We start from the raw sequence: 27,749 nt of genomic DNA, 5'->3' as shown, positions 1-27,749 counted from the left end.
ACATTTTCTCAAATCCAAAATGCTGGAGTATAGAGCCAAATTAAAAGTTTTAGCTTCACTGTCCAAATAAATACATAGGGGAGTGTACATTACCAATTTGTCATCTGTGAAGTGTGTTGTCACATGGAAATGCATTTTAGGAGTTAACTGACATTCCTACTTACGGTTTCTCTTCCAGACTTCTACGTAGCGAATATAAGCGATGTATCTGCTGGCGATGTATCTGGCGATCTCCACTCTTCAAATGACCTGAAAGTATGTTATGACGATACTTTCTTTTTTTCAGAGGAAAAAAATATTCTGTTTTCCTATCAATGCTTAGAGTTCAAATTAACACATTGCTCAGTTCATACACTACTCTGCCAAACACAATTGTACTGAATAACGTAACCGCACAGTTTCCACAAAGCAGAGTTAGTTTCCTTCATCCAATACATTTATTGCAAAAGCACTATTAAGTACTTTAAAAAATATATTACAACACTACAAAGGGTGTATTGCACCCAGAAGAAAAAGCAGTACACTTATTAATCCCCATTTCTTTATTTCATTACAAAAACATGTGATTTTTTAGAATTACCCATCAAAATGTTGTTCTAGAGGGGGTTAGGTCTTTATTGTAAGGGGAAAATAGCTCACACCCTCCACATGTAATTCATTGAGAAGACAAGCATACATTACAGACTTATGATGAACATGTCAGTGAAGCCACCATCAATAAACTTCCATCAAAAGGCCTTGTAAAAAAAAATCAATGGCTTACTTCTTGACGCACCTTTTGATACATAGCAGTGGTAAGATGGGCACAGAGAATCTGGAACGTACAAAAAAACAAATTCATCCCAATTACATTATGAAACCACAAATGATATCCCCAAGCCTGTGGTGGAAAAAAAAAAAATATATGAAAAAAGGCATTTGCAACAGTCACAGAAAAATGAAGTGCAAGGATGGTTAGCTTTCCACCCCTCAGTAGGAGTATTGTGTCAGTGAGAGTCTGTCCGGACCCTCTACCAACACCTTTGACTAGAACATTTATTATTTTCAAGTTGAAAAAGAAAAGTTAAACTGCATTTCAAATTGTCCATTGGATTCATGGAATAACCTCTGACAGTCTGATGGTTGACGATGAGTCAAACGAATCCTTGAAAACCAAAAACTAAGCATCTTTAAATCTTCTTCAATCTTGTCATTTACTTGCAAGTCTGCAAGAGAAGAAAATACATACATTAGAATGTTTGTTGTACACTTTAAACAATCTAATTTAAAGCCTGTTAACTGAATGACAAGTCCTGGATACATGTTTAACACATCTGATGTGTAAAACTTCCTCATGCATTTCTTTACAGCATAAAGATGAAGTGTACAGGACTTTCTCAGCAACAGAACATGAACTGCAGAACAATCAGGATGACATAGGTTAATTCTGAGCTCAGCCAATGATGACACACCACACACGTTGCATCTGAGAATAACTATGTACAATGGCAGGCAATATGAAGATTAATCAAATGGTGACAGACAGGATGTTAAAGGTGATAGAGCTGGGTGATATGGACAAAAATCCATATCGCAATAAATTGCCTGAACTGATGCAATAAAGATAAATAGAGTGCTAGGTTAATAACAATGTGCACCACAGGTTATTTTATTTTCCTTTAAACTACTACTAGTTTGATGGTTGTAGCCATAAATTGTCCCATTAACAAATAACCCATATTAGCAAACTCATTTCAATTTCACATCTCTCTAGAATAGGCTACTTATCGTAATGAACGATATCAGCAAAATGCCTGCGATGAGTGATCGGTATGGTTGGTGTTGATCATTTTTTGGTTTATAGTCCCAGCTGTAAAAGGTGAGCAGATGATTTTGTGGTGGGATGAGCAAGATGCTGGCCAGAACACTAGATAGAGAGTGAGCCCTGACTGCACCACACAGCCATGCATTATACAGGGCAATGGGGATGCAGTCCATAGAGATGCCCTTACTTCAGCCTGGAAGACTGGCCCTTTGTTATTAGAAAACAGGCCTTTACCGCAGGCTCCTATACTTTGCCAACCTACAACTTTGCTCTGCGGCAATCCTGAAAAAGAGAAATGTAGCAAGGAGTACACAGGAGAGTTAAGGAGACAGGCAGTCACTATAGGAGACAGTGGCTAAAGAAAGAAAAGCAAGCAGAAACAAGTCAATATTCATCAACTGAAATTAAATCCACATCAACCAGAAGGATCATTAGACTAGCAAATGGTTGAGAGGACCCGGTTAGAAATTGGCATGAACAAGGTGCAGTATTTCCACAGTAAAACTGGCCAATTAGACCTTGACGTCTTCAGCCAGTGACACACATATTACCTCTGTGTCTCTATGGCCTTTGGAGAGATTTACATGTTGAAGAAGTGAGGGGAATCACCCACACGGTGCAATCTGGCCAGGCCCTCATGGTCCCAGTGGTTATACGCTCTACAGTGGAGGCTCCACTCTTCTGCTAGCCCGGCACGGACAGGGGGTCACACACACCAAGGGGGCAGTGCGCCACCGTAGGCTCTTACACACCCTCTCAAGGGCCCTGAGTGAACAGTAGTCAGGCACATCTCTGACAACCAACAAAGAGGTCCAAAATCCCCAGAGTCCTTGTCATATTAAAATCCCCAGAGTCCTTGTCATATTAAAAATAGGTCAAACTTTCTACCTGTGGTCGAGAGCTCTCCAGAAAGAAACCCTGACAGTCTGTGTTGCGATCGCTAACAGGAGCCATACCTAACCTAGGGCTCTACAGTGCGACCATGTTACTTGCATATGCGCCTAAATATTTGACAGCGCATTCTTTATTTATGAGCACCAGTGCGTCTAGAGAAATTAAGGATTCTAGCTTAAGTACCTGAAACATGTTTAATTGTGCTCCTAAATTTCTTACTGTGCGACAAAAAAAAATCAAATTTTCACACGTGCTCCTTGTAAAAAAGGTCAGCGTAGAGCTCTGGCCATACCTCTTCACTGCTTTCTGGGCCAACATGCGGTTTCCAGCCAGGAAGGTGAGACTGCCGATGATAGCCAGGTACTTGAGGGTCTGGAACATGTTGAGGTGAGTCCAGTAGACGTACATCAGACCCAGCATGCCTGAAACAACCAGAACAGAGTAAAGGTGATCAACTAGGAACAAGATATACACCTCTTTCAGAAAGTTCACACCCCTTGACTTTTTCCACATTGTTGTGTTCTAGCTTGAATCATTTTTTAAAATTAAATTAAGATTGTCACAATACCCCATAATGTGAAAGTGGAATTGTTCGTGGAACATTTTCAAAATGAATAAACAATTAAAAGCTGAAATGTCTTGAGTCAATAATTATTATATTAGAGGAAGGAAACTGCTCAGGGATTACACCATGAGGCCAATGGTGATTTTAAAACAGTTACAGAGTTTAATGGCTGTGATATGAGAAAACTGAGGATGGAACAACACTGTAGTTACTCCACAATACTAACCTAAATAACAAAGTGAAGAGAAGGAAGCCTGTACAGAATAGAACATATTCCAAAACATGTATCCTGTTCGCAACAAGGTATACTGAAAAAAAAAAAATGGGCAAAGAAATAAACTTTTTGTCCTGAATACAATGAGTTATGTTTTGGGAAAATCCAACACAAAACATCCCTGAGTACCACTCTTCAAATTTTCAAGCATGGTGGTAACTGCATCATGTTATGGGTATGCTTGTCATTGGCAAGGACTAAGGATTTTTTGGGTGGGATGAAAATAAACAGAATACAGCTAAGCACAGCCAAAATCCTAGAGGAAAACGTTGTTTCCAACAGACACTGGGAGACAAATTCACCTCTCAGCAGGACAATAACCTAAAACACAAGGCAAGATCTACACTGGAGTTGCTTACAAAGACAACATTGAATGTTCCCGAGTGAATAGTTACAGTTTTGACTTAAAACTAAAGCAAGACATGAAAATGGCTTTCTAGCAACGATCAAAAACCAACTTGACAGAGCTTGAAGAATTTTTTTAATAATAAAAAGGGCAAATATTGTACAATCCAGGTGTGTACATTTCTTAAGAGACTTACACAAAAAGACTCACAGCTGTAATCGCTGCCAAATGTGTTTCTAACATGTATTGTCTCGGAGTGAATACTCATCTAATCAAGATATATTAGTGTTCTATTATTCATTAAAAAAGTATATAATTTTTCCTTTCACATTGCCGATTCTTTTTTGTAGATCGTTGACCAACAATTTCAATTAGAATCCCACCTTGTAACAACAAAATGTGGAAAAAGTCAAGGGGTGTAAATACTTTCTGAAAGCACGATCTGTGGAGTGACAATGCCAGTAGTTTCCATTGTAATCCTAGACTCAGAACTACATCATTGCTCAGTACTCACATGCGTGGCCCACATGGAAGAGCACAGAGCTGGGGGAGAAGCTGAAGTTTGAGATGTTGGCCCCGAGTTTGAACCACTGAACAGAGAGGGGGAGAGAAGAATAAACTATACCACAGCAGTACAAAGGATCTGAAAATAGATTGTCCAGGTAGCACACAATGCAGTGATCCAAGCCTTAAACAGTAAGGACAATGTCATCACTCAAAACTGTAAATGTCATAGAAAATACATAGCTTTATTCTAAGCCTGGGTAAATACAAAAAACAGACAGAATAGAGGCAGATTTGAACCCTTTCTAAAAGGTTACCATTGAACAGTTCCAAACAGAGAAGTAAAGTGAGCCTCACCAGAATAAGCAGCAGGAGAAACGGTGAGAGGACGAGGGCTGTGAAGGTGTTGGACACCACCGTGGGTGGCTTCTTCTCAGGCTCCCGGAACAAGTGCTACAGAGGAGGAGAACATCATTCAAGTCCAGTTATTTATCCATTTATTATACAACGGGTGGGTCTAATCCTGAATGGTTAAAATTGCATTGCAGCCGGTGTCTATTCCACAAGTTACCACCAGCTAAATCTATGAAGTTAAAATGCCTATTTACTCTGTTCCATCTGACTGCGCAATTCATTGTGCAGTCATTCATCTCCACTATATAAAGCATCTAGACATAATCTCACATTTCTTTTAGACTAACATTTAGTTTTCAACAGAGATTTGTATAAACCTTGCTGTCTTTCTCTCCGACATTTGCAACATTGTTTCAATATTCAAATTCAAAGACAGACAGGAAGGCAGCTTTTCACAGCCAGTCGAAATCATGAATCAGCATAACTTTTATGGATATATACACAAAGAAATGTCAATTGAAAAAAGATCAAACTAAACAATGTGCAGCTAGTTTGCAGTCATTCCAGTTTCAGTTGGAAGTTATTGTGTTAGCTGTGTTGTTGACTAGCTCCTCTTAACAAGTGTCCTGATGAGTGAGCACATTTTCTATGCGCGCCTCATTAGCTCATTGTTATGGATGTGTCCAGATAAATGTCACTAGAAAACAGCTTAAACAAATGCGGCTACTTTTCTGTTAGTTTGACATGACTAAGTTAGCCCTGGTTGGCTAGCTAGCAAGTAAGGGATAATTACGTTGCCAGCCAGTATAGAAATAGAACATTTAGAACGAACGACTGGGTTGCGTCCATAGATACAGAACAAAAAGACTGAACGAATCGGCCACGTCTCTAGCAACCAAACCGATAGAACAAACGACCAGCTGGCTTGGGTAGCAACCCTAGATTTGTGTTGGGACTAAATCTTGTGGAAGGATGAAATATTATGAATAAATTCATGAAAATAATGTTAATGAAAATATGTCAATCAGTATTTGAATATGTTGTTAACCCGTTGTATCAAAGTGATAATGCCCTCGAAGCCGGTGTTGAGTATATATTGGCACGGTTTGCCAATATATCAAAACACCAGCTTCTCGGGCATTATCACTTAACTAGTTTATCTATCAGCAACTATGCACCAGAGTTAGATTTATCTCATCTTCATTAGTCATTTCAAGCTATGACTAGTAGCCTCAAGAGTAGCGAAACAGCTAAATGTTACATAACTCATCACAATGTTAAATGATATGCAAGTGTTTGGCTTGTTGTTAACCTGAATATCTGGTTTGGGCATGTAAAGGGTCTTGGACTGGATGGCTGCTGGGGCCTCCTCATCAAGGAACTTCAGGACAACATCAGCCACGTTCCACAGAATGGGGTTCTCCAAGGTGGCATCTCCCACGATGAGGTGGAGGACATAGGTCCCAGACATGGAGTCAAACTCAGACTTCCTCTCTGCTGTGTCCAGCTCAAACTTGTAAAGGTTCTTACTGTCAGGTTCAGCAACAAACACAACCTCCTGGCCAGTTTTCTGATTGTGAAACCTCACAAAGGTCTGGAAAGAAAAACAAAATACCCTCAAGAGGTATAGCACAATGCAATGTTGACAGAATGAGAGCCGAACATAAAAATGTTGACACAGGAAAAGCCAAATACCTGGTGGGGGGTGAGCTCTACTCCCGTGTTGACATCCACTAACTGGAAAGTCATGGCAAAGTTCTGATGGCTGTCTGCAGTAAAGGAGCCCTTGGCCTTGAAGGGATAGTCCACCCTGAAAATGACATACTTTAGATTTATTTTGTGTGGCTATGGGTAAGGACAACCTCTGTGTTATGGGTCAGTATTAAAAAGGCCTTCATATACGTGGTTGGGCTCTCTGACCTGGATGTCTTGGTGCCGATGCTCTGGTCCTTATCCACTACAGACAGGTCCATATTAGTGATGGCTACGTCAGTGGACACCTTCACTTTCAGCTGAAGGCAGGTGGAGAGAGAGAGAAATTAAGGAATTAAATGGAATTCATATGATGAAATTCAAATGAAGCAGAGTGATTGTCACATGTATGGTGAGTCAGAGAAAGCTAAAGTAAAATGCTAGAGGTTAATAGTTTTGATACCTGGTCAAGTAACATAAAAAGATATGTATGCTAATGAAAAAGGCTACTTTGTAAGAATAACCTTCCTTGGCAAGCACAATGAACTGCTAACCTTCTGACAAATCCCAAAGAGGCAACTCTGACTTAACTTCCAACAACTAGAACATTTAGACTAATTGAAGGTTCTCAAAATAACAAATCCAAAACTATAGACCTTTTATACTTGGTATTGTGTGTACCATGCCCCCATTTAAGAAAATGCTAAACTTCCAAATACTATATAGAAGATTCTGTTTATGTTACATCTGGGTACCAAATGATTCCCAATAAATTTCTCTTCAATAGAAGACAAGCTCACCTCAACCTGATTGGCAACCAATCGGCTGTCCCCGGTGACAGCCACAGTAAACTGGTAATATCCACTGGCTGGCTGGCTAGCCATGAAGTTAAGTTCAAAAATGCCACTGTAAAACAGTTGGAAATAATTATTACAAACACTACAACGCTGACATACAAATAACATACATGAACAGCAGAGACATTTCCTTGACAGCAAAGAATTGATTAAAGCTTGGAATCTATAACACTCAATATTAATCTACACAAAATTATTGCCCAGACAAATTCAAATCGGTCTGTCTACCATACTTACTCTCTGAGGGAGAAAGGTGCCTGGCTGAGTACAACACTCTTAGAGGCTACAGCTTGAGCAGATTCCACCAGCACATTGGCTGAGGCAAGAGGATTGGACAGGATGTCTGTCACCAGAAGCTGTGGGTAAAGACAAGGAGGCAGATAAAGGGTCAGTGAAAAGTAAATGTGTGAGACCATTGCCCAGTGGTGGACTAGCAAGGGCACTGAACCTTTTGCTCCTCAAGGTCCACTAGTGTTCATGTCAACAAGGTTTGGGCTCAAGTAAGAAACAACAATATTCATGTGACATCCTTCAAATGTGTTTCCAATTGATGACATCTAAATCATATATATATATATATATATATATATAATTTTTTTAAATGTCACTGGATGATAAACACTGGAGTAGTAGAGGAGAGCATACATGCAGGATTGGCTGGCTGTGGGAGACTGTGGCAGGCCCCTGGGTGCTGACGATGACTGGCACGTGGAAGCGGTTTCTGGAGAGGGCGGCAGCAGCACAGGCTACGCTGAACGCCTCAGACCGGGAATCCCAGGACTTCTTACTGAACACAGAGTTCACCAGCTGGATCACCTGGTCCTGTGGGGATAACAGCTCACATTAGTTCCACATTTATAGTAATCTGATAAGAAGATAGCTGGGGTTTCAAGTTTTATTGTCACGTGCACAAGTACACTGAAAATCTTTTCTTGCTTGCTCTTTCCCAACAATGCAGTAATCGATATCAGTAGTACTATTTGTTTTGTAAAAGTCAAGTAGAACAAAAAGACACGAGAAATATAAAATAAACAGGAGAAAGTAAGCAAGCTACTCTGGAGTTCCATTCCAGAGATCTAATACAGAACACATGATCAGAGGAAGAAGAAAAAAAAAATCACCCCCCCTCATGCAACCTGCGTCTCTTCTACCACCCACATAAATGGTGACAGCAGGTTACCTCTTTCAGAGGAGGCGCCGTGTCCACATGGTCTGACAGTGTGTAGGCTGCTGTCACAAAGAGGGCGGTCGCCTCAAGTCCCTCCTCAAACTGGAGGTACACTCCACCCAAGTCATCCAATCGTGCTGCCAGATCCTTAAGAGGGAGAGAAAGGTTCAAATACAACATCTCTGCTTGAGAAACCAGTTTGCATGAGAGAAATTTGCAACTTTGCAAAGTAATTCACCTGACAAAACCTGTAGCACAGCACCACCTGGTGGGCTTGTGAAACTCACCTCAATCTCCTCCAGGATTCCTCCGAGCTGAGCCTGCTGGGAGAGACGGGTGGCAGTCTGGAGTGCAGTAGTGATCCTGTACAGAGAGACAAGAAAAAGAACAGTCACTTTACTATGACAAAGCGGTGTTAAGTCTTTAGATCAATGGCCATAGGAATGCGTTATCTGTTCAAAAGCGAAGTTTGTTAGAAAGGACAAAGTAACAATGAAGTTCAAAAACCCAAATGATCAAAGAAATGATTCAGCAGCAAGTCTGTTCCATCTGCCAGGCCAGCGGGTATTACTCACGCCAAGACGTTGTCCTCCTTGGCAATACGGGAGACGAGGGCAGCGACGACTTCCTGTGAAGCCAGAGGAAGCCCCAGGGAACTGAGGGCGCTGACAGCTCTGAAGATCTGTGTCACTGTAGAGTCCTCGCTGACTGCTGCCAGAAGGATGTCACGGGTCTCGTTGGATACTGGCATCTAAATAAGTAATTAATAAAGAGGGAGAACACAGAGCTAAGCGAGGACTTCACTGGCAGGGCATCCAAAACCACCATCATAAATGTTGTCTTAAGTCCATGCAAGCCACCATTTATGTTACTGGAAGAGCAAATTTGTCATACATAAGTAAGCTCCCTATAGGACTACTTACCTCACAGTCTGAGATGGCCTGACTGGCCTCAGCAGCGAAGAAGAGGGAGTCGACACTCATGGGGTCCAATTGGGCCTTCAGAAACTGACAGGCATCCTGCAAAATAAAAAACAAGGATTTAATAAGGCAACAAGCTGTACAGTAAAACACATAGGTAAACATTGTGGTGATTATGGAAGTGAATAGCCTAAGGTAACTAAACATGCCATAGGCTACACGTTTTGGATACAACAGTCAAGCCTCTTTCCTTCAATAATTAGAGGCTAATTTTCTTACATTTTCATCAGCAACTGAGGCTCCAAGCTTGCTCAAACCAACGATGGAGTAGTATGCTGATGCCAGGTCTGTGAAGGGTTGGCTCAGGAGGCCTTTAAGTCTCTCCACGTCTGACAGGGAGAGGTGATGTGATGGGGTCAGAGCCTGGGCCCCGAGAGCCACCGTGAGGAGGACCAAGCAGAACATACCTGTGGGGACACATGCATGATGGTTACAGCCAGGTCAGTAGGAGAGGGAAGATCGCAACTATTTGAGTTCCCATTTTAGAAATGTAGACTTGTTTGTGGTCTCGATCATGCAACCATTGCACAGCAACCCATGCAGAACACTCCATTTCTTAACTAGAGGAACCAGCTAGAAAGCTAGCTAACCAGCTAACGTGAGCGATAGATTTTACACAAGCTCACTAACGTTGGCAATCATAATACAGACAACGTACATTTGTATACAATCCAATGGTATTCATGATGATGTAACGTTACATGTATTGCAATATATAGTTAACTACGAGTCTACGACATCCTAGCTACCTGCTAACGTTAGCTTCCACATAGGTCCTGTCACTCCAGCCTGGAGTCCAGGCGTTACATACCTGCACGCACCATTTGTAGACTTTAGCAATATCAAAATCAGCGCTAGACGATATTACTCAATTTGGGTGGCAACTAGGAATTAGAAGTTTATTTCGATCGTATTTAGAAACAACTCTTTATACTTACGAGGCTGTGCCATGTCCACTCCAATGATGTATAGATAGATCATTGGCCCACTCTTGTCGTCTAATGTATCGTCACCTAAGAGCCGCAATTGCTTCCGGGTTCCAAGCCTTGGAGACTACTATTTCAAAGACATGGGGAGGTAATTGCATTTTCAGACTTGGTATGTGTTATTATTAAACAACCACCTATCACAAAACGTATTATTTCCCAAATATATTACAATAAAATATTTTTAAATCATATATCCTCAGATGCTTTGTTTTATGAAATGTCAAATCTGACAGCTAGTGTCGTTACCCCTATTCGTATAATTGGTTACAACTAACTGCTGCAAATGAATGAACGCGTTCTGATATCAGAACCAGAGGGTTGTTGGACATGTCTGAAATGTGGGCCAGAATAACAACAAAAAAATGTATATCAAATAATCGGGTATAATCTGTGCAAATATTATACATTTACATTCACATTCTATTTCAGTGCCTTTCAAACGTTACCGGGCTCATGTGACTGCCCCTCAACACAAAAAGGGGCGGGTTCACATGAGCATTGTGTTCGTTTTTCATTGGTCCTCATCAAGAAACAAGCCACACTCAAAATTCCTAATCTGGCCAATCAATGATTTATCACAAAATCAATAGCTCACCAACCGATTAAGTCAATAAAAAGACAACATACATTTAATACTTTTCAATCACACATTGTAAATGCACAGATAATTTTACAAATTGTTCATATAATTTAATATTTTTAGTTTGTTTACATTAGTAAAAAAATGAGATTCTTATACATTTTGTTATCTGCACAGAACATTATCAGGTTTCAGTAGAAAAATCCTGTTCCTCTTAACATTTTGGACATGAGAATAGGGCAACCCGAGTGTATGATTCTTCTATGGTGATGCATATTCACCTCACATGTTTCTACTCTTAAAATAGTAGCCTATAATACAACTACAGTTGACAGTAGACTACATATTGTCAAAATAGATCATAGGAAACAAACATTTCTGCAACCTCACCAACCATCTGTTCGCTTGTGAGTCAACTTGTTTCGATTCATTATTGATTGATCAGGTAATCAAACGCAACCATGACAAACATAGTTACAAACAACTCCAATACTGATAGATGTAAGTGCAAAATGACATGTGAACTTTAGATATCAAAATGAAAACATTTAGACCTTTCTATTACATTTGAGTATGACAAATTTGATTTAAGTGTGGATTAAATTGTTTTTGTACAGTGTTAAGACCTTTACTAGAGAACGATGCGTGTAGATTCAAACTGCATTACATTTGAAACACTTATATATCCATAAAGTTGCCCTACAATACAATTCTTTCCATATTTACAAGTATCCAGGACTGAGAAAACATTACTTCAGTTGAGCATTCTCAACACAGCACGATACTTTTTTTGTTGCAAAATGTTGTTTTATAAACATAAAACCATGCTATCATTGAAAATACCAACACAATAAAGGCTGGGTTTACTCAGGCTACCTGTATAAACGCTGCCTAAGGTTGGGAAGAGACGCATTGAAACATGTTTACCATATTTAATCCTTAAGAGTCTAAGCCAGGGTGTATTTAACCTTTTATTTTAAAAGGCACTAAACTATCTCCATATATACAGTGCTTTCGGAAAGTATTCAGACCCCTTCCCTTTTCACACATTTTGTTACGTTACAGCCTTATCCCAAAATGGAATAAATAAACATCTCAATCTACACACAATACCCCATAATGACAAAGTGAGAAGAGATTTAGTTTTGCAATTGTATTAAAAATAAAAATATACCTTATTTACATAAGTATTCAGACCAGCTCAGAGACAGGATTATGTTAAGGCACAGATCTGGGGAAGGGTACCAAAAACTTTGTGCATCATTGAAGGTCCCCAAGAGCAGTGTCCTCCATCATTCTTACATGGAAGAAGTTTGGCACCACCAAGACTCTTCCTACAGCTGGCTCCCCAGCCAAACTGAGCAATCGGGGGAGAAGGGCCTTGGTCAGCGAGGTGACCAAGAACCCGATGGTCACTGAAAGAGCTCCAGAGTTCCTCTGTAGAGATTGGGGAATCTTCCAGAAGGACTAACATCTCTGCAGCACTCCACTAATCAGGCCTTTATGGTAGAGTGGCCAGACAGAAGCCACTCCTCAGTAAAAGGCACATGACAGCCTGCTTGGAGTTTGCCAAACTCTCAGACCATGAGAAACAAGATTCTCTGGTCTGATGAAACCAGATTGAACTCTTTGGCCTGAATGGCAAGCGTCACATCTGGAGGAAACCTGGCATCATCCCTACGGTGAAGTATGGTGGTGGCAGCATCATGCTGTGGGGGTGTTTTTCAGCAGCAGGGACTGGGAGACTAGTCAGGATCAAGGGAAAGATGAACGGAAGAAAGTACAGAGAGATCCTTGATGAAAACCTGCTCCAGAGCACTCAGGACCTCAGATTGGGGCGAAGGTTCACTTTCCAATAGGACAACGACCCCTGACAACGACCATGTTTTAATGCGGCTCTTCCCAACCTTAGCACACAGCCAAGACAACGCAGAAGTGGCTTCAGGACAAGTCTCTGAATGTCCTTCAGTAGCCCAGCCAGAGCCCAGACCTGAACCTGATCGAACATCTCTGGAGAGACCTGAAAATAGCTGTGCAGCAACGCTTCCCATCCAACCTGACAGAGCTTGAGAGGATCTATAGAGAAGAATGGGAGAAACTCTTCAAATAAAGGTGTGCCAAGCTTGTAAGGTCACACCCAAGAAGACTCGCTGTAATCGCTGCCAAAGGTGCTTCAACAAAGTACTGAGTAACGGGTCTGAATACTTATGTAAATGTAGTATGTATTTTTTGTCATTATGGGATATTGTGTGTAGATTGAGGGGAAAAAACTATTTAGTCCATTTTAGAATAAGGCTGTAACGTAACAAAATGTGGAAAAAGTCAAGGGCTCTGAATACTTTCCAAATACATCGACACGGGGGAGTTTTTAACTAGGGTTGCAACATTTCGGGAACTTTCAATAAATTCCCTGGTTTTCTAGAAATCGCGGTTGGAGGAAACGAGATTTTGGGAAAACCAGGCAATTTATTGAAAGTTCCCAGAATTTTGCAACCCTATGTTTAACACAATGGAAATGTCTGCAGAGAGGACAACGAGGTTGGTGAGGGCTCAGGACAGGGTGAGGGCTCAGGACAGGATGAGGGCCCGGTTAGGAGCGTGGGATTTCAGTAAACGGAGGTAACGTCTTGCTTTCTCTGTCATTATGAGCTGGTCCTTAGTACGTCCACATACCACTGCTTCCCATGCCTTGGACATCTGAGAACACAGCAAAGCATATCAATAACTTCAGATGCAAACAGACAAATAGAGGGAAATGGAAACCATTACAAAAGATGATAAAGGACATGTACAACAAAATAGATGTGTGCATTACAGGCTATTAGAAAACTCATGATTATGATATAGTATACAAATAAACAGCTATATAATAATTATTTAACTTAGATAGCAGCCAATGGTAGCGTTTCATTAGAGTACTCACTGGGGTTGGGGGCACTGTGTTGGAATATGCACCACTCTCACTGGGTCCTAAACAGAAGCCCTGATCCAGAACATTCTCCTCTTTATCTTCAGTCTTCATACAAAAGGACGAGGAGTTGAGAGACATCTCAGCCTGCCACAAGGATGACAATATACAAATCAATGGAGGAAATCACCATCAACAATAACAGCAGAATTCAATCCATTTCTAATGGATGTACCTTAGAAAAGGTTTTGGGCTCGGACTTCATGGACTGATGCCTGGCAGTGACTATCTCTTTGCAGTCCATGACATCCAGAGCCAGAGATTTACGCACTTTCTTCATTGGAGGCCGATGCTGGAAGCAAAGGAATGGACCACATAGTCAGACCATTTCATAAAACAGAAGCATCATCTGTGTAAGTAAATTATCGTAAAATTTCATCATACTCACCACCTGCTTGCGTCTTTGCTCAGGTGGACTCTCATCCGTCACAATCAGCTCAATCCCAGCCTCTTTCAAGAGGACCTCTTTCAAGTCCTCCTCATTCGGAGTCTGAGGCTAAGACATACAGAAATAAACTATTTTCAGCAGGATATTGAAGAAATTATCCGTACAAATCGTCTGACAATCCAGGTGCTTTCATTGACAACACTAGCAAGTGAGGGACTCACCATTGGTCGCAGATGACCATACTTCTCCATGGCATTTTTGAATGGAGTTGGAGTCCGCGGAGTGGTGTCAAGATTTGACTTGTGGTTGGGTGTGATGAACCTTTATAAAAAGACAAACTAAATATAATTCTCTACTGCTACGAGAGATTAATCATATCCCATGCCAATAATAACTTGGCGCATACAAGACAATTGTTTATCAATAATGCCTTATTACATACACTGAGTTTGGGTACAGCTTGGATGCGCAAACAGAGTTTTCCTTCTGTGTGAGTGGAGTCTTGTCACGGTGTAGTGGTGTGGTAACCCCAGACTTCTGATTGCACACTGGGGTAGAGGTGAGAGATGGATTCTCCAGCTCAAAGTTGTCCTGTTTGGTCCACATGTTGAGGAACTGGAAACACACACCGCATTTAGAAACCATTTCACTAATATGACACCTAACATCCATTTGCAATAGTACCCCCCACAGCAACTCGCCCAAGCCTCCCCCATTTCTCCTTCACCAAAATCCAGATAGCTGATGTTCTGAAAGAGCTGCAAAATCTGGACCCCTACAAATCAGCTTGGCTAGACAATCTGGACCCTCTCTTTCTAAAATGATCTACCGAAAATGTTGCAACCCCCTATTACTAGCCTGTTCAACCTCTCTTTTGTATCATCTAGAGATACCCAAAGATTGGAAAGCTTCCGCGGTCATCCCGCTCTTCAAAGGGGGAGACACTCTAGACCCAAACTGCTACAGACCTATATCCATCCTACCCTGCCTTTCTAAGGTCTTCGAAAGCCAAGTTAACAAACAGATCACCGACCATTTCAAATCCCACCGTACCTTCTCCGCTATGCAATCTGGTTTCAGATTTGGTCATGGGTGCACCTCAGCCACACTCAATGTCCTAAACGATTTCATAACCGCCATCGATAAGAGACATTACTGTGCAGCCGTATTCATCGACCTGGCCAAGGGATTCGACTCTGTCAATCACCACATTCTTATCGGCAGACTCAACAGCCTTGGTTTCTCAAATGATTGCATCGCCTGGTTCACCAACTACTTCTCTGATAAGAGTTCAGTGTGTCAAATCGGAAGGCCTGTCATCCGGACCTCTGGCAGTCTCTATGGGGGTGCCACAGGGTTCAATTCTCGTGCCGACTCTCTTCTCTGTATACATCAATGATGTCGCTCTTGCTGCTGGTGATTCTCTGATCCACCTCTACGCAGACGACACCATTCTGTATACATCTGGCCCTTCTTTGGACACTGTGTTAACTAACCTCCAGACGAGCTTCAATGCCATACAACTCTCCTTCCGTGGCCTCCAATTGCTCTTAAATGCAAGTAAAACTAAATGCATGCTATTCAACCGATCGCTGCCCAACCTGCCCGCCCGTCCAGCATCACTACTCTGGACGGTTCTGACTTAGAATATGTGGACAACTACAAATACCTAGGTGTCTGGTTAGACTGTAAACTCTCCTTCCAGACTCACATTAAGCATCTCCAATTCAAAATGAAATCTAGAATCTGCTTCCCATTTCGCAACAAAGCATCCTTCGCTCATGCTGCCAAACATACCCTCGTAAAACTGACAATCCTACCAATCCTCGATGATGTCATTTACAAAATAGCCTCCAACACTCTACTCAACAAATTGGATGCAGTCTATCACAGTGCCATCCGTTTTGTCACCAAAGCCCCATATACTACCCACCACTGCGACCTGTACGCTCTTGTTGGCTGGCCCTCGCTTCATACTCGTTGCCAAACCCACTGGCTCCAGGTCATCTACAAGTCTCTGCTAGGTAAAGCCCCACCTTATCTCAACTCACTGGTCACCATAGCAGCACCCACCCATAGCACGCGCTCCAGCAGGTATATCTCATTGGTCACCCCCAAAGCCAATTCTTCCTTTGGCCGCCTCTCCTTTCAGTTCTGTTGCCAATGACTGGAACAAACTGAAAAAAATCACTGAAGCTGGAGACTCATATCTCCCTCACTAGCTTTAAGCACCAGCTGTCAGAGCAGCTCACAGACCACTGCACCTGTACATAGCCCATCTGTAAATAGCCCATCCAACTGCCTCATCCCCATAATGTATGTATTTATCTTGCTCCTTTGCACCCCAGTATCTCTACTTGCACATTCATAGCCTGCACATCTACCATTCCAGTGTTTAATTGCTAAATTGTAATTACTTCGCCACCATGGCCTATTTATTGCCTTACCTCCCTTATTCTACCTCATTTGCACACACTGTACATAGACTTTTTCTACTGTATTATTGACTGAATGTTTTTTTACTCCATGTGTAACTCTGTGTTGTTGTTTGTGTTGCACTGCTTTGCTTTATCTTGGCCAGGTCGCAGTTGTAAATGAGAACTTGTTCTCAACTAGCCTACCTGGTTAAATAAAGGTGTTTTTTTTTAATTATATATATATATAAATAAAAATATGGAATTTAATTTTAGGGAAATTAAACATGGTAAAATGTGTTTTTGGCCACGTGATTATGTACAAAACAATGGAAGTGACGAGTCATTTTACTGTGTTAGGTCATGGTGGTTGAGCCATTACCTGTGAGGGAGAGAAGGGCAGGATCTTGACCGGGGTGCTCTTGGGGGTCCTGGAGTTGTTGGAGTCAGGGGACAGAGCTATGCGACGGCGGCTGCGGCGGTTCAGTATGGAAGGTGGGGTGATTCCTCCAGGGGAGATGGGGATCAGCTCCCCCCGGTTACCCTTACTGAGTTCCTGTAGGGCACTGCCCTCCAGACGGAACTGGGTCCGCTCTGGGCTCTGGCTCTCCTCGGGCAGATCAAAGACAGCCATGTTACACCAGCCATCCAGGTCCTCGTAGATGAAAAGAAACAGAAACAAAGTAAGGAAGAATTTATGAAAATAAATATAATTTGCCAAACTAATTCATACCAAAATAGTCAGACATCTTGTCTGCCATATCTGATCATCAAATGAGATCTCTTTGGTGTTCCATTCAAAGCAGAAGATGAACGTGGTGAAATTCAGAAGACAGAGGTATTATGACCACAACCAGCACTCTTACCCCATCCACCATCTCCATCACCTCTTTTAAGGCTGGGCCGTTGGGAGAGAGGAAGCCTGAGCTGTCCACCACCCAGCTACTGGTATTCAGTTCACCTCCTGGGGTGTTTGGCTCACTTTTGGGGGTCTTTGACTGTTGAGGAGAGACAGCCTTGTGGGAGCCTGCTTCTTTCGGTCCGCCTCTTACAGTGGATGTACTGGCATTCTCCTGTAGGGAGCGACATAAGCTTGAAAAACAGAATGGAGATCCAGAAGAATAGATTAAATGAATATGTACACACACACAGCTACAAGAGCAATGTGTACTACCTTGAAGACTAGTATAAACTAGTAATATTCTAACATGCACATGCTCTAACACACAAAACTCCCAAATGACAAAGCTTAAACAGGTTTTTAGAAATGTTTTCAAATGTATAAAAATTAAAAAATAAACAGAAATATCACATTTACATAAGTATTCAGACCCATTACTCAGTACTTTGTTGAAGCACCTTTGGCAGCGATTAGAGCCTTGAGTCTTCTTGGGTATGACGCTACAAACTTGGCACACCTTTATTTGGGGAGTTTCTCCCATTCTTCTCTGCAGATCCTCTCAAGCTCTGTCAGGTTGGATGGGGAGCGTCGCAGCACAGCTATTTTCAGGTCTCTCCAGAGATGTTAGATCGGGTTCAAGTGCCGGCTCTGGCTGGATATTCAGAGACTTGTCCCGAAGCCACTCCTGCGTTGTCTTGGCTGTGTGCTTAGGGTCGTTGTCCTGTTGGAAAGTGAACCTTCGCCCCAGTCTGAGGTCCTGAGTGCTCTGGAGCAGGTTTTCATCAAGGATCTCAGTACCTTGCTCTGTTCATCTTTCCTTCGATCCTGACTAGTCTCCCAGTCCCTGCAGCTGAAGAACATCCCGTAAGCATGATGCTGCCACCACACTTCACCGTAGGGATGGTGCCAGGTTTCCTCCAGATGTGACACTTGGCATTCAGGCCAAAGAGTTCAATCTTTGTATCATCAGCCCAGAGAATCTTGTTTCTCATGGTCTGAGAGTCCTTTAGGTGCATTTGGCAAACTCTAAGCGGGCTGTCATGTGCTTTTTACTGAAGAGTGGCTTCCGTCTGGCCACTCTACCATAAAGGCCTGATTAGTGGAGTGCTGCAGATGGTTGTTTTTCTGGAAGGTTCTCCCATCTTCACAGAGGAACTCTGGAGCTCTGTCAGAGTGACCATCGGGTTACCTATTTTATAATTTTTTTTACCCCCTTTTTCTCCCCAATTTCATGATTACGATCTTGTCTCATTGCTGCAACTCCCCATTGGGCTCGGGAGAGGCAAAGATTGAGTCACGCGTCCTCCAAAACATGACCCGCCAAGTCGCGCTTCTTAACACCTGCTCGCTTAACCCGGAAGCCAGCCGCACCAATGTGTCGGAGAAAACACTTTTCAACTGACGACTGAAGTCAGCCTGCAGGCCCACCACAAGGAGTTGCTAGACCGTGAGGAGCCAAGTAAAGCCCCCCCAGCCAAACCCTTCCCTAACCCGGACGACGCTGGGCCAATTGTGCACCACCCTATCGGACTCCTGGTCACGGCCGGTTGTGAGAGCCTGGGATTGAACCCCAGGCTGTAGTGACGCTGCAACACTGGGATGCTGTGCCTTAGAACGCTGCTCCACTCGGGAGGCTGACCATCGGGTTCTTGGTCACCTTCCTGACCAAAGCCCTTCTCCCCTGATTGCTCAGTTTGGCCGGGCAGCCAGCTCTAGAAAGAGTCTCGGTGGTTCCAAACGTCTTCCATTTAAGCATGATGGAGGCCACTGTGTTCTTGACCTTCAATGCTGCAGAAATGTTCTGTGCCTTGACACAATCCTGCCTCGGAGCTCTACGGACAATTCCTTCGACCTCATGGCTTGGTTTTTGCTCTGATATGCACTGTCAACTGTGGGACATTATATAGACAGGTGTGTGCCTTTCCAAATCATGTCCAATCAGTTGAATTTACCACAGGTGGACTTTTGTAGAAACATCTCAAGGATGATCAATGGAAACAGGATGCACCTGAGCTCAATTTTGAATCTCATAGCAAAGGGTCTGAATACTTATGTAAGAGATGTATTTTTTATTTTTAATACATTTGCAAAAATAACTAAAAACCTGTTATTGCTTTGTCATTATGTGGTATTGTGTGTAGATTGATTAAATAAATAACAATTCTCATCAATTTTAGAATAAGGCTGTAATGTAACAGATGGTAAAAAAAGGGAAGGGGTCTGAATACTTTCCGAAGGCACTGCATTTATAATATAAAACACTCAAGTTTATCTGCTTTCCCCCATAGAAGTTAGCAGTGTTTGCATTTTACCGGCAGTGTGGGGTCTTGGTCTGGTTCCCTCTCCATAGAACCACCATTGTCCATCTGTAGAGACATAACAAATCATGTTTCACAGAAAAACATTATAACAAGGATTAGTTTGAGCATAGCCCAGATGTTGTCAAACTGATTTCAGAAGGAACCAACCTGCTGATCTCTACTGTGGTGGGCCATGCTCTCTTCTGGTTCCATCTGCTGACATTTCAGATTAGGATCCACCCTGCTGTAGAAGCCCATCTCAACCTTACGCTTGATGGTTGAGTTCCAGTGGTTCTTCACAGCATTATCGGTCCTGGAACGTGAAATTTTAACATAATGTTGTAGTAATCAAGATATAGCTAGTGTATGAAGTCGAGCACTAATCCAACTCCAATCCATTCAATTGCATTTATCACAAAATATGTGGAGACCAATAAACTGTTCTGAGTGATCCTGACATTTCAGCTCAGACATGTCAGAGTGACTCTCTTAGCTGGAGTACATGTCAACACAGTTACCTTCCGGGGAGCAGCTTGGCGATCTCAGCCCAGCGGTTTCCCAGCATGCAGTGGGCCTTGTAGATGATGAGGTCCTCCTCTGCTGTCCAGGAGGATTTCTTCACGTCCGGGTTGAGGTGGTTGTGCCAGCGTTCCCGGCACTGCTTCCCCAGCCGGCCCTTCAGGTGCTTAGCCACGATAGCCCACTGCTTGTTGCCATACCTGTTCACCAGGTCTATCACCTGTGGAGAGGAATGCAGGGTTGGTGGCCGTCTGAAAATGTGGCCTCTGAGTGGTAGTACAAGCCACCCGGAGGCTGTCCTTAGATAGGAGTCAAAGCAGCCAGTTGAAAGTAGAGCTGACTGAACAACTATTGGTAAAACTCAACAACTAAAGTTTCTCTCACAAAGAAGTCTAGTAAAACTGATTGTAGAGTAGTCACCATCACAACTAACCTTCTCGTCCTCCTCTTTGGTCCAGGGCCCTTTGACCAGATCTGGATCCAGAACCTTCAACCAGCGGTGCTGGCACTGGTGTTCTGAGCGATTCTGTGCCATACAGCGTTACCATACAGTTAATGTTTAATGCAAAATAAACCACACACGCCTTCAGAATGTATTTAATATTTTAACCCTTCAGTTGTATTATTTGTATTGTCAACTGGATATAACAGAATATATACTGTACTCCGTCGAACTCGCTCACCGGTAAAATGCTGGCAATGTATTTCCAGTCATTTGGCCCCCGGTTTTGGACCAACGCTTTCAGATTGTCATCCTGAGAATAAAGTACAGGCATTTTATGAAGAGCTAAGTAACTAGCCCATTCCAAATAACCAACCATTTATAGATCAGCATTGGTGGGGGATGTGTAAGGGGACATGAACTCACCTCATCTTGTGTCCATTTCACTTTGACCTTTCCACAGTCTCTCTGTTCAGCCACGTCAGAGTCAGTGTCCTGATACATTGCCTCCTCCCCATCCTCTCTAAAAAGACAAGCAACAGGGTGTGGTGGTCGAGATCAAACTCATGCAAAGGGCGCACATGCATTGTACTGAAACGTAGCTGGCTTGGGTGTTAAGTCACAGAATTCTCAAACAAAGCATTTTTATACCTAGCTAGGTACTTACTACAAGCAACAGATTATGTGAGCTAGTAAACGTTTGTGCTCTCTGATTACTACGGTATGCATTAGAACATTCTCTAATTTATTGTTTCATGCCATGATTTGACTACTGTAACGTTAGTTAGCAACATCTGACGTCGACCTCAACTGGTGTGGTGACAAAAGCGCGGTCAAATCACGTAAATGCGCAAAAATAATCGATGACATTCAGTAATCTCATATTATAAAATAGTACATAGATCCCCGTCCTCTTAAAAATAACATTAGGATATGGGCATTGTTATTTATCCAACAGCTGTTGTAGCTAACAATAACAAAGGTTAGAATCCGATTAGCTAACTACTTACCCGCGCGACCACCAGGACATTTCCCTTTGCTTTACCTCCATCACTAAAATATATTGTATATATTTTTTTGGCCACGTCGTGCATATATTTACAAACTATATTATAGGAGAAAGTCTGTTTGTCGTATATAATCCACGTTGGTAAAAACAAAAAATCGAATTGTCGCTGGGGTAGGTACACTGGATTGCAGACAACACACTAGTCCGCGCTCAAGTTCCTATCTCGCGCGCTTCTTTTCTCGCAGGCTCACGGCTTTCCCGGGAGTGACGTGACCAGAGGTGTGCGCGCGCAGAATTGAAACGTTCTATTTGTTCATATAGTCATTGATTCGTTCCTATGATTTGTCAAGGGACACAAATATATATATATATATATTTTTTTTTTATTGGCCCGGATTGTCTGATTAGTGACTTTTCACAATGCTGTTTCTCTGTCTACCGAATAAACTATTCATATCTATTCATGCATATAAAGACTAGAGATAAATGCTCACTTTTATCACAAACTATAAACTGGGTTGTTCGAGCCCTGAATGCTGATTGGCTGACAGTCATGGTATATCAGACCATATGACAAAACATTTATTTTTACTGCTCTAATTACATTGGTAACCAGTTTATAATAGCAATAATGCACGTCCGGGTTTGTGATATATGGCCAATATGCCTGGACACAGCCATTAGCCATGGTATACTGGCCATATACCACACCCCCTCGGGCATTTTTGCTTAATTATACACCCCCCTCCACCTTATCGCTGCGGGCCTTCATTAACAAACAGGTGAGACAATCAACCAGCAGATTAAAAACAAGCTGCATTGTAATTAGGCAACCATTCAATGATTGTCTAAAAACATGGATGAGGAACTTGCCAGTGCTGGTAAGAAAACAGATTTATTTGGCAAAGCAATTTGAATCTCTGCATAGGGTACATTTATGCTAATTAATATGAAGAATAATCAAAACAATTGCATGTTAAATCATGTGGTGGTGAGACATTTTAACTGCGTTGAATTATTTGCTTCACAGATGCGTCCATGAGTTTTCAGTGCCCATCTCCCTCAGAGTTTGACAGAGGCTTCTTGGACCAGAGTTTGTCTGTGTCTGCTCTGTCACTGATGGGACAGTCCACATCGGTGCTGCCTCCAAATAGAATTGTTGTTGAGTACTATGGTTCCAAACAATCCCTCCTGGCCTCCCTGTGTCAGTCTCCCAACCCTGTGTCCCCCTCTCAAGCCATGAACCTGAACTCTAAGGAGGCTACACAAACACCACGGCTCACTATACCTGTAGAGAGCAAGTCCTCTACTCCCGCTGAGCAGGTCCTCCTCCAGAAACCCAAACTAGCCTGCCCATTGGATCTGTCCTACATTGATCTGACTGCCTCGCAGGTTGCCTGGGAGGTCTCCCTAATCCGACCTGAGACTAACAGTCCAAAACCGATCCTTGAGTCAAGCACGTTGGAGACTACCTGGAGTCCCAAGTTCCAGTCTGCACCACCATCCCTGGCTGAGATCTCCCTGATCTGGTCAGGCTCACCCCCACATGGAAATAACACAGAGGACAACCAGAGGTCCTGGAAGGAGGTCACTATGGGTTCTAGTCTCAGTTCCAGCCTGAGCCAGACCTCAGGTTCAGCATCAGCAGCTGAGGATGAATGGCAGAGACGCACAGCCATCCCTACAGGTTTTGACAAGCCAAAGTGGGGATGTGACAGTGCTGTACTGAAAAGTTGAGGTAAGATTCTCCGGTTCAGTGACTTATTTTTTTAGTTGCTGCTGTGTCCTGGCCAGAAAGTATTTTTGATGTAAGTGGGCCAGACCTGGCATGAGATGTCCTAGTTAAACTAAGACTTCAGAGTTCGTTTAATGGCTTGTATATTGACATGTTCTCTTATTTCACCTTTACAGACCTTAAGGAGGATATTCAAGATGCCTGTGAATTATTTTACATGAACCTATTAAAGTAAATAAAGTTTTGTATTGATTAAATCGACAATGCCTCTTGAGTATTTAGGGAATGACAAATGCCAACATTTATGATACTATAGCACAAACATACTAAATCAAATGTATATTGTATGAGGTTTCCCACATTTGGAACACTAAACAAATCAACTATCTCTTCAGTTTGATGGAGGATATGGTGTTACATTTTGTATTTAATGGCAACACTATATACAAGGATCTAGACTGTGGATTTGGCTATTTCAGTCACACCCGTTACGGACGTGTGTAAAATTGAGTGCACAGCCATACAATCTCCTCAGACAAACATTGGTAGTAGAAGAGCCTTACTGAAGCACTCAGTGACTTTAAATGTGCCACCTTTCCAACCAGACATATTGTCAAATTTCTGCCCTGCTAAAACTGCCCTGGTCAACTAAGTAGAAACTTCCAGGTGCAACAATGGCTCGGCCGTGAAGTGGTAAGCCACAGGAGCTCACAGAACAGGAATGCTGAAGCGCGTAAAAAATCTGTCCTCGGTTGCAACACTCACTAACGAGTTCCAAACTGCCTCTGGAAGCAATGTCAGCACAAGAGCTGTTCATCGGGAGCGTAATGAAATTGGTTTCCATGGCCGAGCAACCACACGCAAGCTTAAGATCCCCATGCGCAATGCCAAGCGTCGGCTAGAGTGGTGAAAAGCTCACTGCCATTGGACTCTGGCGCAGTGGAACGCTGAATAACGCTTCACCGTCTGACGGATTAATCTGGGTTTGGAGGATGCCAGGAGAACGCTACCTGCATAGTGCCAACTGTAAAGTTTGGAGGAATAATGGTCTGGGGCTGTTTTTCATGGTTTGGGCTAGGCCCTTTTAGTTCCAGTGATGGGAAATCTTAACACTACAGCATACAATGACGTTCTAGACGATTCTGTGAATCCAACTTCGTGGCAAAAGTTTGGGGTAGTAAATTCCCTGTTTCAGCATGACAATAACCTGTGCAAGGTCTGAACAAAAACACCTTTTGGGATGAATTGTAACCCAGGCCTAATCGCCCGACCTCACTAATGCTCGTGGCTGAATGGAAGCAAGTCCCAACATCTAGGAAGGCTTTCCACTAGAAGAGTGGAAGTCTGTTATAGCAGCAAAGGGGAGAGCAACTCCATATTAATGCCCATGATGTTCGACAAGCAGGTGTCCAAATTTTTGGTCATGTAGTGTCAATGCACTGCAAAATGTACAAACTCTCACTGGTTGCTAGAGTCATCAGAACTGGGAAAACCTGGTCTGTGTGTCTATCATGTTCCTGTATAGGAGAGATGGGATAAATCATTTAAATTACACTAATCGCAAATGAATGTCAACCAAGGCCTAGATCAACAAATACTGTGCATTTTTATCAAAGACTCAATTGGTCATATTGCTCACCTGGTTGAGCTTCTTGAACTCTACAACCTGGAAGAAGATGTGCTCCAGGATGTGTTTGGCATCCCTTTGGTCTTTATCCAACTTCCCCGTCACCCCCAAGACGTACCCACACTTCCTCACGTAGAACTCTAGATTGTCGTCGGTGCCTGCAGGAAGAATACAGAAAACACTTTCCGTTAATAATGCTCGATTCAAATATAACCTGGGGTTAACAATTACATTTGTTGGAGAGCTGTGCCAAACGCACTCTCAGAAGAGAAGGTTTCATCCAGGTCAAGCATGGGGGGAGGCAGGTCCCTGAAGACAGGTGGAAAGACCTGCTCAAAGCAACCCATAGGAGAACACACACACACATTTTAGAGGGATGGCAAATTTATCATTTTCTACAATGATCAAGTGTGTATTGTCACATTTTAATAAATCCCAGTCAATTAGCAAAAAGTGTTGAATACAGTCTAGTGCACATGCCATTCTCAGTTGAGTGTACAGAATCCACATCCAATCACAGCTGAGCTAGACAGGAGCTGGGTGAGATTGTGTAGAGCTGGAGAGGGGAAACCTACAGCAGGCTCCAGCTGGGGAAGGGGAGTCTCAAACTGAGGTGTGATCAGCTGGAGGGGCTCATGTTTGACATCTGCTTGTAGGAACTGCAGTGGGACAAGTCAAACACATTGGTGTCAACAAACACACCGTAAACATGTAGGCAAAGCAGACAAAACATCCTGTAGCCACCAACTACAGCCTACGGTAATGAACTGATGTCTGCCCAGTTTCTAAAGCAGTATGTGTTTCCACCTGATGACTTGGGGCAAAGTGTTTGACAGCTTGAGTAGACATGTCAAACAGGGAGGTCAAAGTCTCTTGGGTTTTCCTCTCCCTCTTGCAAGCATACTCGTAGTCGCACAGACAGGCAGCCTGTGTCTGGTAGCATGGTGTAATCTGTGATCTGGGCAAAACACAGAATGATAAGTGTCACTTCTAGAACTAAAAGGTAAAACTGCAGATCCTAAAACATTCCTTGGCTTCTCACCTCGGAGTCCTCTGCATCCATCTGGTTCAGATTAATTTTATCACCCATTAGCCCCTGGAAAACGACATCCTGCATAACAAAAATAGACAGGCAACATTACAACCTAATGGAGTCAGTAGGGGATCAAATAGTGGTTCACCAACCATTACATCATCACCATTACAGTGGTTGTGATCACACTCTCACAACTATTCTGGAGTTGCTGTGAAGAAGTTAACGAGCCTGCCATGAGGACGTCGTCAAATACCCTTTTCACACTCAGTACTGAGTGGACCGAGACATGCACAGCCAAGCTGTACTGTGCTGGTCCGGTTAAGCCTCCATCATAATTGAAAGAACCATGCTGGAAAGGACAAAAATATCCGAACCAGCACAGTACAGTTTAGGTCGATATGATCATGTGAAAAGGGTAAAAGAGCGGGCACAATTGGCTCTCAAACCTAACAGAAGTCTGAGTGTTTTAAACTGACACTGCAATCACCATTAATTTACTGTTCTCCTCTTTGTTCAGGTACTGGTCACTGAACATGTGACAGGACCCCATCACTGCCAGTTTGCCTGCCTCCTGCATTACAAAAAAACAATTGACACAACTAGTAAATAACTGACATACTGTATCTTTGAAAAACAACAACGTATGATCTTCCAGTGGTGTTTGCAGGTCAACGGGTCCTCTCTTGTACTCCCTGTTCACTCATGACTGCATGGCCAGGCATGACTCCAACACCATCATTAAGTTTGCCGATGACACAACAGTGGTAGGCCTGATCACCGACAACAACGAGACAGCCTATAGGGAGAAAGTCAGAGACCTGGCCGTGTGGTGCCAGGACAACAACCTCTCCCTCAACATGATCAAGACAAAGGAGATGATTGTGGACTACAGGAAAAAGAGGACCGCGCACACCCCCATTCTCATCGATGGGGCTGTAGTGGAGCAGGTTGAGAGCTTCAAGTTCCTTGGTGTCCACATCACCAACAAACTAACTAACATGGTCCAAGCACACCAAGACAGTTGTGAAGAGGGCACGACAAAACCTATTCCCCCTCAGGAGACTGAAAAGATTTGGCATGGGTCCTCAGATCCTCAAAAGGTTCTACAGCTGCACTATCGAGAGCATCCTGACTGGTTGCATCACTGCCTGGTATGGCAACTGCTCGGCCTCCGACCACAAGGCACTACAGAGGGTAGTGCGTACGGCCCAGTACATCACTGGAGCCAAGCTTCCTGCCATCCAGGACCTCTATACCAGGCGATGACAGAGGAAAGTCCTAAAAATTGTCAGACTCCAGCCACCCTAGTCATAGACTGTTCTCTCTGCTACTGCATGGCAAGCAGTACCGGAGCACCAAGTCTAGGTCCAAGAGGCTTCTAAACAGCTTCTATTCCCAAGCCA

General features: G+C 42.9%; 2 protein-coding genes and 1 pseudogene across 2 annotated transcripts; all 3 read right to left on the bottom strand.

The window, feature by feature from the left end:
* Nucleotides 1-519: 519 nt before the first annotated feature.
* LOC120059276 (dolichyl-diphosphooligosaccharide--protein glycosyltransferase subunit 2-like) lies at nucleotides 520-10,463 on the bottom strand. Its single transcript, XM_039008205.1, has 16 exons — nucleotides 10,377-10,463; nucleotides 9,658-9,845; nucleotides 9,382-9,477; nucleotides 9,034-9,209; nucleotides 8,746-8,821; nucleotides 8,471-8,605; nucleotides 7,936-8,112; nucleotides 7,528-7,646; nucleotides 7,234-7,339; nucleotides 6,662-6,753; nucleotides 6,437-6,551; nucleotides 6,054-6,335; nucleotides 4,745-4,840; nucleotides 4,398-4,473; nucleotides 2,991-3,120; nucleotides 520-1,205 (listed from the first exon to the last, which is right to left on the bottom strand). Exons 1-16 carry the CDS (start codon nucleotides 10,417-10,419, stop codon nucleotides 1,190-1,192), a joined length of 1,923 nt encoding a protein of 640 aa, XP_038864133.1. The 5' UTR covers nucleotides 10,420-10,463; the 3' UTR covers nucleotides 520-1,189.
* A 2,901-nt stretch (nucleotides 10,464-13,364) lies between these two features.
* LOC120024527 (myb-related protein B-like) lies at nucleotides 13,365-22,142 on the bottom strand. The gene is made up of 15 exons (XM_038968801.1): nucleotides 21,950-22,142; nucleotides 21,366-21,462; nucleotides 21,181-21,252; nucleotides 20,931-21,023; nucleotides 20,497-20,717; nucleotides 20,147-20,291; nucleotides 19,991-20,044; nucleotides 17,644-17,850; nucleotides 17,160-17,432; nucleotides 14,806-14,978; nucleotides 14,585-14,684; nucleotides 14,364-14,471; nucleotides 14,151-14,267; nucleotides 13,931-14,062; nucleotides 13,365-13,704 (listed from the first exon to the last, which is right to left on the bottom strand). Exons 1-15 carry the CDS (start codon nucleotides 21,988-21,990, stop codon nucleotides 13,576-13,578), a joined length of 1,962 nt encoding a protein of 653 aa, XP_038824729.1. The 5' UTR covers nucleotides 21,991-22,142; the 3' UTR covers nucleotides 13,365-13,575.
* Nucleotides 22,143-25,160: 3,018 nt separating this feature from the next.
* LOC120024518 lies at nucleotides 25,161-26,923 on the bottom strand (annotated as a pseudogene).
* Nucleotides 26,924-27,749: the final 826 nt, after the last annotated feature.

This window comes from Salvelinus namaycush, chromosome 2 (assembly GCF_016432855.1).
Source record: "Salvelinus namaycush isolate Seneca chromosome 2, SaNama_1.0, whole genome shotgun sequence".
Lineage (NCBI taxonomy): Eukaryota > Metazoa > Chordata > Actinopteri > Salmoniformes > Salmonidae > Salvelinus > Salvelinus namaycush.
The sequence above is the reverse complement of the archived record's forward strand: the minus strand, read 5'-3'. Positions and strand labels throughout refer to the sequence as shown.

Bases quoted from the DNA above. Each gene is read 5' to 3' on its own strand.
- LOC120059276 (XM_039008205.1), bottom strand. From the start codon at position 10,419: ATGATCTATCTATACATCATTGGAGTGGACATGGCACAGCCTC. The intron at 9,846-10,376 runs GTAAGTATAAAG...GTGTCCCCACAG, and splicing joins AGTGGACATGGCACAGCCTC to GTATGTTCTGCTTGGTCCTC. The intron at 6,336-6,436 runs GTATTTGGCTTT...TTTTCTTTCCAG, and splicing joins TAGAGCTCACCCCCCACCAG to ACCTTTGTGAGGTTTCACAA.
- LOC120024527 (XM_038968801.1), bottom strand. From the start codon at position 21,990: ATGGAGGTAAAGCAAAGGGAAATGTCCTGGTGGTCGCGCGG. The intron at 20,292-20,496 runs GTAACTGTGTTG...TTCACGTTCCAG, and splicing joins GCCAAGCTGCTCCCCGGAAG to GACCGATAATGCTGTGAAGA. The intron at 14,979-17,159 runs GTAATGGCTCAA...GTGTGTTTCCAG, and splicing joins TGCCCTTCTCTCCCTCACAG to TTCCTCAACATGTGGACCAA.